Source organism: Heterocephalus glaber, unplaced genomic scaffold, assembly GCF_053883595.1.
Source record: "Heterocephalus glaber isolate CG9 unplaced genomic scaffold, H.glaber_assembly_v1.0 deba00000122, whole genome shotgun sequence".
NCBI lineage: Eukaryota > Metazoa > Chordata > Mammalia > Rodentia > Bathyergidae > Heterocephalus > Heterocephalus glaber.
The window spans coordinates 56,923,594-56,936,165 of record NW_028258138.1 but is presented as its reverse complement, the minus strand read 5'-3'; the positions used below and the strand labels follow the sequence as shown (position 1 = coordinate 56,936,165).

Here is a 12,572-nt window from a genome sequence, read left to right as displayed (position 1 = left end):
TTATTTTTGGAGCTATTCCTTGCTGTCTTCCCAAGTTTTTCTTAGAGTTCTCCAGTTATTTGTAGACCTCCATTTGGTACTGAATTTGCCTTACACAAGAAGTATGTCAGCTTAGTGTCAGACAATAATGGGTTAGTTTGTTCTAATGTTGTATATACATTACTATTTTAGGCCTCTGTATTTTTATATTTCAAATTTAGATCTGACTGGGTTTTTAAAGGCTTTAAAAGTCCCAAATCTTTAATATGCAAAGTATCATAAAATTTTGAAATTTTAGCAAACTGTAGGTCAGCTCATTAAACTCAATCAATTACAAAGAATTTATTACAGGACAGTATCACTCACAAAAGAACAGGAAACTTGTTGGAAGACAAGCCAGAAAAATGAGAAAAATAAAGCTTAAGAGCTTTTTAATCCTTCACTTAGTATTTCCTAATTTACCGTATCAATTGAGAAAACTGCTTCTGTGGTTTCCTGGTGCTAAAGACATTTCTTCTGCATACCCTTCTAGGCAATCACAACCTGGCAGAGAAAGCCACTGCTCATGCCACCTCAGCAACACTGTTTCAGGCAACTCCTCCTGAACTCATCCCCTACCCACTTAGGGTGAGATAGTAGCATTTAATACCCAGGTCACATCAAAAGCACAAGTGATTAAAGCTATAAAATCAAATGTTAGAACAGGTCATATGAGCTCTTCACTAAAAAAAAAAAAAGAAAAAAAACAATAAAAAATAAAACATCAACCCCTATTTAAAAGTAATGCCTTGTGGAGATTTACAGGTGATTTGAAGGCCAGAAAAGAGGAAAACGACCCAGGCTATTCTTCTGGGTTCATGCTGGACTTACTTAACCAATCTGAGACCAAAACTGACCTTATTTTAAAATACACCTGTGAAAAAGATTTTGCAATCTTCCCATGTAACCTTTTTCAATGCTTAATGATGTTTAGTAGCAAAATTTCCTTTTCTTAACAGCAAAGGTTAACCCTTTCATTTTTGAAAATCTGATATAACATATTTTATGGTCAAAGGCGAAACAGCACAGTTTAAGGAATACTTCTGAGTATTTTGTGACTTCTGCCTTTGCAGATCTGACCTCAATATTTTCTTAGGAACTTACCTCTGCCAGTTGAAAGAGTGCAGACTTTCCACAGCGTTTTACAGGCTCGGCACTACCCAACTTCGAAGTGTTTGAAGAGATCTACATTAAAAACAATTCACATAAAGAACATTAATTTGTAATACCAGATTCTTCATCATTTATACATGTTTAAGAATTCTCTTTAGTTTGTGAGAATATCATTGCTTCCAAGGACCAAATAACTTTAAATATGTATACTTGGGATGATTACTTTGAGATTTTCTACAGCTCAAAAAAAAAAAAAAAAGAAAACAGAAAGAAAGACAAGAAAGAAAAACAGGTGTGGCTTGGATAGCATATTCTAGGCTTGAAGTTTAGGTCTACAAGCTTAAAGCAAGATATATATTTCCATTCCTATTTGAGAACTAATTCATCAACTGGGCAAATATAAAAAAGATTTAGAGCCATTTTGCATGAGATCTCTGGAAGGATAACAAGTCAGTACAGATTTAATTTTTCTGAGAATCCAATATGTGTGTGCTACACAATATGACAGGAGCTAGGGAAACTAAGAGGTTACGTATAAAACACTGACCCTGGCTTTGAGACTATGCCTTAAAGTATACTCAAAGATTGACAATTAAGACAACAAATGTAAGCTGTACAATTAAGGACCTATGCTACATTGCAGTATATCATACATAGGTATATACTGCATACTCTTCTGCAAATATGGATAAACACTGGACACTGATAAAATGAATAGCACTGCTTTTTCTCATTTGTAAGTGAAAGACTCATTTTCAATTTCTAGCCTCAGTAACAGGTGAGAAGGACATATACTGTTTTGTTTTGTTTTGTTTATTTGAGACAGGGTTTTGCTATGTGGCAATCTTCCAACTTCAGACTATGAAGTGCTGAGACTGTAGGTGAACACCTCCACACCCAGCAGGACATATGCTTTTAAAGATATTTAAGAGCCATAGAGAAGGTTCTGTCATCATTAGAGTGGCTATTTTCTCAGTTTTTTATGGTCTTTGTGCTTGACTGGTGACTATTTCTTTACAGGTGACCCTCTCAGGTCCCACAGGGATTTTATGGAGTTGTCAGCCACAAGAGAAACTGGGTGTTCTCTGCTAGAAGGAATTCTCTGCAGAATACCTGCTGAATAAGAGGCCTTTATAGAAGCATATATTTAATAAGCTACAGAGGCCATCTTAAAGGGTCTATGCTAAGAAAACTATGAAAACTTTTTCGTCCATGGTGCTATCAGTTTTAACAGAATCCCTTCACATTCATTCCAATCATTACTTTTTCCTTAGATGATAACTTATGGAGCTCAATCTTTGTGAAGTTTGGAATATTTTCCTCTAGCCGAATTTTCACTGATAAATGCCACTTCTACTTTTCCTAGACAAGTTGAATTCAATTACTCACCTTATCACTAGAATAAGAGAAAACAAACACATTAATATCACTGACTCAGTGACTTAAGAATGAAATACTGAACATAAATGCCAGTACCCCAAATTGAGGTTGTACTGTATATTAGAAGAGAAATGGCCTTCTGGCCAGACAGACATGACTTCACTACTTTCTGCTATGTGGACTTACACAAACAATCAAGACTTTGAGTCTCATTTACTTTACCTATAAAATACAAACAATATCTGCCCCATATTACATTGTGAAGATTAGATTTCATGTTAGTGAGTAGCACAGTGCTAAGGTCATATTATGCTTTCAATATACAGTACAATTATTAGTACTAATGACATATTAACACTAATAAACACAAACCCTTTTAATATAATTCTCAAAACACTGAAATTAAACAGAATTAAAAACTGAAATATCTGAGGACAATATTTATTAAATTTAGTGATTTGTAGACTACAAAGTTTGTTGTATAATCAGTAATTACTTAAGGACAGCAACTGGATGAAACTGCAGTACACACTCCTTGCTGTTTTTCTAGTTCTTCCACTAGCTCCCTCTGCTGTCGCTTTTGATATGCAGGTTTGTGTTCCTTAATTCTGTGTTTATTCACTACCCTATTATCTTGTGCCTAATGCAGTGCATGGCATCCAAGAGGCTCAATGAAGAACTACTGAAGACACAGATGCATTATCCACCTCTAGGTTAATGCACAGCTGCCTTGTGGGGGCTTGAGATGGTTTCTAGGCTTTCAGAAGGAACCCCTATGTTCAGTAAGAACAATTTTCTTCACTGCCTCTAGGAGGATTTTTACCTATTTATAGGTGTAGGCAGTGCAGGATTTTCAATGCTCAAGACTGCTGGAAGCCTGATTTCCAGAGAGGCAAGTGTGGGAAGGTTCAACATATTTTAGCAGCCCAACGTTTCCAGAATGTTCTAACAATAACATTTTCATGGAATGACTTAGTGGTGAGATATGTTTCCTAAAAATGTCTTTTGACTTCTTAGGGTTTTTTTTAGGGTGGGGTCATGGTGGAAAATTGGACCTATGTTAATTCTGATGGCTCAATCCTCATCTGGATTTCTCTCTAGCACCTGACATTGCTAATCTTTCTTTTGGGAAACTCTTCCCTGTGGTTCTATTACTGCAGGGCCCTACTTCTCACGTCATTCTTTGTCACTCTCTTTTGCTGGCCATTCTTTCTATAGTGTTCCCTTAAATGTTTGTTCATGACTATGTGTTATTTTCTTCAAACTGGATGGTACTTAGCAATCTGTTAACTTCACTACAGTCTCTATTTTGGGAATTATGTAATGTTCATATAAACAGTATTCATCCATACAGGTTAGGAAAAGGTTGGGTCAAACAGTACACTAGTCACAGCAAAAGTGCTAAGAAAAATTGTCACCCTGGGTGTGAAGTGCAAACTAAGGCTGCGTAAGGGAGATAAACACAGCAAGGAAACAGGTGGTATAAATCAGAATCAACTTAGGTAATGGTGGAAGTCTTTTGCAATTATGAGGGGTATTATAAACATTGTAGCCTGGATGAAAATGACCCACAATTGTTGAATTAATAAAATAATGAAAGAACAAATGAACAATATGAAGATGACTGATCTTACTTTTAAAGAAGTATTAATGACTCCAATGAAATACATAATATGTTCACTGATTCATTGCCATGTAAGTATATGGTGTTTTGATTGAGTGTAATATTCCATAACATACTGAGCATTCCGTCACAAAACTGAATGCTTTAAATTTGGACTTACTGCTCATATCCAATTGTGACAAAACCTTAAAATTTTTTTTGTAAGATTATGGTTGTACTTACATCACCAAGGTAAATATCTCCTAAGGAAAGTTTTAATGTCCAATTCTATTTGTCTAAATCTTCTAGATTAACTGTGTCTTTAAAGAAAAGATGTAATTGTTCAACACAAAGATATACTCTAGATTTAAGAGTCAGTAGCACATCAGAGAAAGGAATGTATGGATTGGTCATGACTTTTAGACCTGATAAGTAATGGGAAACAATAGCTTCCTTCTGGAATTATATTTGTTTATCAGTTTTCAGTAAACTAGATCTAAGAAGTGACTGATGCCTCACTCTATTTGTAAACAACAAAAGATGCAGATAGGAAACTCATTCTGACTAACTGAGTGAATCAGAGCCTGGAATATAAGAGTGTAGCAAACTGGAGGTCCAAGTTATATTTGGATGAAATATGATTGTCAATAAGAAATGGCAGACAGGCTGAAATGAGGCAGGAGGCAGTCACTGCATTATACTTCCTCTCAGATCCTATAAAGCAGATATATTACTTTCTTTTCTTTAATGTAAACATTCATAAGGAACCCATCAACAAAATGTGCTTTATTGAGTTTCATGGTTCCATACAGATTAACTTCAATGGACTTTAAGATGATAAGATTTCGTTAGAAGAAAAAGATACCCTTCTCAGCTTGCAAAGACAGACCCAGGACTTGACGTGAAAGAAAAAAAAAAGTTTCAACTTAAGGAAATGCTCAGGCCTTATTGTTTTTTAAAAAGTGTGTTTCTTGGATAAATGTATTACACTATAAATGACCTATTTCTAAGGGAAGATATAACTAAGTTTCTTACTAGAGTTTATAAATAAAGTTAGCAGGAATGGTTTCTAAGAATTTTGCAAGCCTGATCTTAAAAATGATATTACAAACTAAACATGTTTTAAAAAGTAAACCGTTTCCTAAATTATAAGAATACTCACTTCTCTCTAAATAGGTGATAACAGGACCAGGATTCCCCTCATAAAAGGGTTAGGGATATACAGCAGTCCACTGGGTAATTTTCAAGTATATACCCACTTCTTCCTCTATTCTACCCTTTCCCCTTGAGGCCACAGAGATATAAGAAAGTAACAACAACAATAATTTAATAATTTGGAGGTTAAAAATCACTATAAGATCATTAATTTTTTTGTTTTTCTTTGTTCTGTTTTTTGAGACAGGGTCTTGCTATGTAATTCAGGCTGGCCTTGAGCTCACTGTGTAGCCCAGGCTGACCTTGAACTCAAGGAGATCCTCTTGCCTCAGTCTTTCAAGTGCGGGGGTTACAGGAGTGCACCACCATGCTGGCTCTAAAGCACTGGTCTTAAACTGTGGTTCCCTAAGAGAAAACTTATTGTAAATATGAATTCTGAGGCCCAGTTTCAGGCTTAATAAATCAAATTCTAGGAGTAGGGCCCAGAAATCTGTGTTTGAACAAACTTTCTAGGTGACTGATGTGTTTTAAAGTTTGAGAATCTTTGCTATGGACTAATTAGAACAAAATTCATGAGTCTTTGTTTTCTCAAAGGTGATGATGTTTTATAAAATAATTATAAGAGCTTTAGGGATATCATCTCAGTAATTTTAGCCTATCCTATTTCTATTGCAATATATATGTGTTTGCAGACTTTAGTAGTTTTATTTGTTCATCTAGTTAGCTCTTGTTTAGCCTTATGTATTAGCCCAGTATTAGGCTGACAATATGGTCTGATAATAAGATGTTAGATATTGATATTGAGACTTAGGATTCTGTTTGTCATATGAGAAAAATGACTAGAATATATATATCCCTAGAGAACTATAAACTTCTCAATTATAAGACACATAAAATTCACAGTTAAATAATAATTTCCTAATTTAATTTGCTTAGAAATTATGCAAAGTATACCTATGAAAAGCAATATCCTGAGAGTTGGAGGGAGGGGATTGCACTGAATTCCAGGGCATAATAAAATTAATTTTTTTACATTATCACTTTTAGTATTTCATCATGTGTGCCTATGTTACAATCCATTGAAATAACTCCTGTTAAATTTTCATATTAACAATGTTAAGGTTCCCTAAATCCTACACTTCATGTCAAAACCCAAAAGTCCCTAGTGTTGCTGAATAGTGGGACATGTGGAGCATCTGGAGACGCCTCCATGTATGAGTCTCTCTCAAGTAAGAAGCTCTTTTCTCCCTTTGGAAAACAAAAAGCTTAGTAAAATTAAGAGACAAGGACCAAATCTCCTTTAAGGAGTCTACTGAGCATTAAGGACAAATCACTTTGTTTAAGAGGGGCAAAAAAATCTCATTCTACAGATAGCAGCTACTACATCATCAAACCGGTCCCTCAGAACAGCCCCAGGGCTCCCAGGCATCCTAGTGAATCTGATGATGGTATCTCTTAAGTAACACTTAATCATGCTGTTAGACATGTACCAACTCCAGCAGAGATGTTCCACACTGACATTTTACATTAGATTGGATACTCTTAGTAGTTAATACATAGGCAAATACCAGGTGTGTCAAAGATGAGCCATTACACCTTTCTAATATTCATGCTACACCGTGAAGAATTAAATCAAACAATATATGGCAAATAAATTCTGTTTCAAAGGAAATGTTTCTGCAAAGTTGGATGGGTCTGGCTCAGACATTAACATTAAAAATAAATAATTAGCACACCAAAATTCTTTTTTAATTCTTGAAAAACTTACTAGCATTAAATAAATTGGTGTCAACAACTGTAGAAAAACAAAAGTTGATAGGTAAAACTGTTTACCCAGACAGTAAAAATATCAGCCTGTTTATCAGAATGGAAGATTATGATAAAATCTTAATTTATTCAGATTCATCAAGCAACTTATTCTTTGCAAAATGATAACATTATGTATTTTTCTTACCAGTTTTATACAATAGCCCTCAGCAGCTAAGGTAAATACCGTGGCAGAGATACCTAACTCATAAGCAGGTCAACTGATGGTGCAAAGTCAGTGGCTGACACAAGAGTCCCAAAAGGAAGCAGAATTATGATTTTTATTTTATTTTTTATATTTCTGATGCAAGGGCCAAAAGTAATTTTTTCTCATTTTCAAAGTAAGATGATAGGTTTTCTCCTGCCAAAAGGATATCATTTTATATTACATTTATGCAGCACTCTTTATTCAAATGAATTAAAGTGATTCAATACATCAATATTAAACAGAGTAGTCCTGCTTGTCATTTTCTCTCAAGTCTATAAAATGCTGCTTAGTTTTTGATATGTATATTTTCGTTGGAATTAATAAAAAGGAAAAAGGAGAAAGACCTAAAGCAGGTGGCATTTTCATGAACTGTATGCATTTTGTTATTTGTTATACAGTGCTCATTCGGAATGAGCATGTGGTTGAAGCCAGGGCTTTCATGGCAAAAATCAAGCATATCATATTTGCCTCCTCAGCAACCAACCAAAAATATACTCTGTAGTGTGTGTGCGTGCTTTCTGGCTGGCAAACCAAAGAGATCCGAGATCCTGGCAAAGATAACCAGATCTAAGCCTGGGATTAGAAACTAATAAAAATACTGGCTGCAGCTACATCACATCCAAAGGTAGGTGCCGATGATTTAACAGATCTTATTCACCACTGCAGTTGCTTTGAGAGTTATTCATGAATTAGAGTATCTAATTTCAGTACTGGAAACATTTAATAAATTGGAATCCTCTAGTGTTCATGTTAACAGTAGTTTTTCCAAGCTTTTAAATTAAAAATAAGGTAAAATGAAATAAATAAATTACTGCTAAGTGCTTATTCTGAATGAAACCTTAATGAATGCTTATAAAATGGGTATAAAATCTAGAGCTGATTTGACTACAATTACACCAAAGCCATGGATATTCTGTGTATGAAGTCAGTAATGGCAAGAGTCATGCCTTAAATTCACTGCAGGTCATTTAGAACTCTATTTCAGTATTTCCTGAGCTCAAATTTTCTGAGCCCAATAAACATTAAGGGGGTGTGGTTACCTCTGCAAACTGAAACAAGGCTGACGCTTGACACTGTTTTGTAGAAGCATCAGGGTGGGATGCACTTGAAGATATCTGAAAGGAAACAATAATTTTTAATGTTCAAGGACATTTTCCTTATCAGGCTACTAGATTCTGCCATGTTTCTACTGTAGAAACTGATAAAGATTAAGACATGAGTCATCACCCTAGATCCCTTTTACAAGGAAGTATAAATGATAAAAGAAGACAAAGGCCCTGTCTAAAACAGATGGTTGGAAAGAATAAAAAGAGTCTGGCTCATTCGCCATGACACTTGTAAGGGGATCAGGTATGTATCAACAGCAGTTAAGGAGACAAGCTGGAGGCTGGAAGGAAGTCAGTCATTCACTCTCCTCCCTGCCTCACTCCCTCCAAGCTGTTCTCTGCCTGGAGGCAGCTGTGAGACCATGCAGGGGAAGCACATGGATGTGGGTTCTAATATCTGAAGCTGTATCTTAGCTCTGTTGTTCACTAGCTACATAACCTTGGGCAGCTCAGCCAAATTTTCTGAGACTTATTTTTCTCAAATGTAAACTGATGATGATAACTCTCATTTTATAAAATTATGGTGAGAAAAAAAATAAGCCTACTAGGCAACAAATGGACCTTAATCCTAACCCTAAAACCACAAAAGTCACTTAAAAGTGACTTTTAGAAAAATTATGAACCAGGTAGTGATATGATATTAAAGCGATGTTTAGGGATGACAGATGACAAAGAATTAGTAGAAATACTGAATTATTTATTTATTCACTGGTGAAGCCATCAGGAAAATTTTAATTCTATGGTTCTTTTGAATCAGACAGATAATCTTTCTTAGAATAGCAAACTAGATACAAACAAATCATCATAAATAGATCCAATCTGACCAAGTGCTTTGAAGATATTCAAGAGTAAAATTAAAGCTGGGGATAAGGTAGCATGCCTATAATTCTAGCACTCTGGGTGGAGGATCACAATTTTGAGCCTAGCCTGGCAACTTTGTGACTTAGGAAGACTTTGTCTCAAAATAAAAAATTTAAAAAGGGGAATATGGTGGGGATATATCTCAGTGCAAAGGCCCTGGGTTCATTTCCCAGTACCACACACACACACAAAGGGAACTGTAGAACTCTACTTGACCACACACATTGTAATTTCTAGTGAACATCATGTACAAGTATGAAAGACTATATGTATGAACCCATGGGGATTTTCCTGAAGTATTGGGAAGTGTAAACTCGGTAGGTCTTACTTCAGATATTACTTTTCATTCCCACTAATCCTCCATAAAAGAAAAAATAAAACAACCGATGTAAAAAGAAACTGTACTTTGTGGCAGATCTCACACAGAGGCAGAAAAAGGTAGATTATGAATACTGTGAGCCAGTACATATTGTAATATTCTGGTGTGAACACCAAGACATTTAGGAATACTGTAAATAGTCTCAAAGAACTGGCCTACTGTGCCAGTATCAAAAAAAAATTCAAAACTAAAAACATGGTCCCCCTTACAAAACTGATAGGATCAGCAAATGCCAAGAAGGCAAAAAGTGGGAGAGAATGTCTAATGAAAGACAATTCAAATGAGCAAGGGAAGACCAAGTGGTTTAAGCTTTTAAAAAAAAGTCATGAGAGCTCATATCAAGTTCCAGGATAAGTGAAAATATTTTGGGAAGAGTCTCAACTTCTAGACTTGGTATCAAGGATAATGTGCTGAACTACATTATCTCTCTGAACCAGTTTTCAGAGGCATACTTAGGTGAACAGGTCTGTCCCATGCCAAGAGACTTTTCACTACCGCTATCTCATGCTATAGTTTCAAGTAAAAGAGGAGGAAAATGTATCTTTCATAAAAAGAAATGAATAGGCAAAAGCCATGTGCTGATTCTCTCTTCCTGTTTATCAAATTAACATGTAATAAACGAGTTCTAATAATAATTCATTTGTATTTTTAACCTTACTATCTACAAATAAAAGTGATCAGGTTTAAGTGTAGAAATATTTAGTATAATTTAACAACAAGGTATTATGAACACAGTTATTCCTTAATTAAGAATTAAGAACTTTGGAATTCCAAATAATTTTTTCTAAGATCTGATCCTATTTTCTAATTTATGGTTAACTGAGCTAAGTAAGTCAAGTTCTTCATTGCTCTGTCATCAGCCCAAATTTAAGCTTGCTTTACAATTTCTTCATTATTAGGTATAAACTGCAATACACTACCTCGGCAAACTGAAACAATGGTGACTTCTGACGCAATTCAGGGGATTCGGAAACATCAGGCCTACAAGTTCCAGAGGGTATCTGAAACAAAGAAAGGTGGCATGAGGCATCACAGGAATAGTTTCTGGAAGGTAACAGAAGACAAATGCCACTGTAACACTTTCATCTTAACAAAGAATGGTTTTATTGCCTCTAGGTTGAGGCAATACTGTAACAAAAAGTTACTGTCCCAAGTTTTATACAAGTGACCATTCAACTGGTAAATAATGTAAGAAAAAGGAGATGGACAGGAACTCCCTTAAAGAAATGTCTACGAAGATGTCGTTTTATTGTTTGGCTTTCTGCCATCACATCCAACAAATACCCACTTATTTTCTGTCCTGTGTTTCCTCAATATTTCCTATCAACGTGGCTATATGAAAACACAGGTAAGATCTGACAAGACTCTTCTGGGAAAATGAACTAAAGTCAAATTCCCGTTTTCCAGAGTTTTCATGTACTTATAACACAAGTCCCAATCTCAGGATGGTTGGTATTTATTTAAAAGAAATCTCTCTTGTATTATGTATTTTCTATTATTTACTATTTATAAATTTTGTTTACTATTAGGTAAACATTTAGCCTCCTATCTTGATTATATCTTCATTACTGACAACAGTAATTGAAACAGCACTCTAATCAAGTGTTCTTCTCAGGATATACACTTCCTCTTTTATCTCCACACTAGCACTGGCCTATTTCTGCATTTGGGTGACATAATCACTTTGTTAACTGTAATGTAAAAAAAAAAAAATCACAGGAGTCACAAAATATTAGAGAGGCAAAGATTTAATTATCTCTCTGATCTAAGATCCTCTCATTTTACAGATGAAGGAACTTAGGACCAGAGAGCTAGGTGACACCCTCCCGAATATTCAATAGGCCCCCTATTCTTTAACATTTATCGCCATAGACATAAATGTTTGTTTATTGTACATCCCCTTTCCAGGCGTTTTGTTTAATGCATTATTTCCAACACTCTCTGGGTATAATGTAGATATTTAGTAAGTATTTGCTAAATGAACTAATGAAAGTGGACAACACGTTTTCTAAATCCCAAATCAATATGTTCTCTCCTCACTTTACTGAATGATGAAGTTAGGCTGTCTATGAGGAAAGAGTTGTTTTTAATTTTGTTAAAAAATACATTTTAATAACTTGTTTCTGACTAAAAATATCGAAATTTACCATTAAGCACTTGAAAAAGAGAAGAAATACCCCTATGATGTTACCTACCAAATATAAGCACTGTTAATATTCTGTATATATCCTCAGTTGTATATGTAGATAATGTTTTGATGAAAATAAGATATTGTAGTACAATTCTAAATGCTCATTTTCAAAACTTTTAATTTTAATACTACATGCAATTGTATTAGATGGCTGAATTCTATGAAAAGAGTTGCCAGTTATGCTCCTGAAAACAGTTCTCAGTGAACTTTCATTAGACACTGGGGATGCGTTTTTCTAGCAGTGTCACAGGCCACTGAACAGAAGCAAGCATTTAAAATTTCAATTGTCACCTCTGGATTTTTAAAGAGTAATGACCAGCGTTTTGCAGTGACAAGCACCTTAGAGAAGGTACAGAATCTTTAATTTGCTGAGGTCTGGCTGCAAAGCTTGACTTCTTTATTGTCACTTGACTATTTGGTGTGTTGTATCAAATGCCCCACCATGGACACACAAAAGAATGTAAACAAATCCTGAAATTAGAGGCATAAAGGTTTGGAAATTCCTTTATTGGAAAAAAATCTTTGTAATTTAGGGATAATACAAAAACAGCACTTTCCTGGCTTAAAAGAAATTCTATATGTTTTTGGCCCTAGAAATTTTGCTGAATAATCAAAATTTGACTTATAATCCAGCTTGGAACTGAGTGAAAATTATAAAATGTCTTTATAAAAGTTTAGTAAAATAGGTTGTATATGTAAAAAATTTATGCAAGATATTTGGAATGAAATATTATTTAAAGTAAATGCACTGC

General features: G+C 34.8%; 1 protein-coding gene across 10 annotated transcripts in view; it reads right to left on the bottom strand.

The window, feature by feature from the left end:
• The window catches only part of Bbx (BBX high mobility group box domain containing), a 262,549-nt gene that overhangs the window by 53,678 nt on the left and 196,299 nt on the right, over positions 1 to 12,572 (bottom strand). For all 10 annotated transcript variants that reach the window (XM_004835767.4, XM_004835766.4, XM_004835769.4 and 7 more), the window contains 3 exons: positions 10,550 to 10,630; positions 8,324 to 8,398; positions 1,123 to 1,203 (listed from right to left, as the gene is read on the bottom strand). In XM_004835767.4, the coding sequence (XP_004835824.1) occupies positions 1,123 to 1,203; positions 8,324 to 8,398; positions 10,550 to 10,630 (237 nt within the window). The remainder of the gene's footprint in view (positions 1 to 1,122; positions 1,204 to 8,323; positions 8,399 to 10,549; positions 10,631 to 12,572) is intronic.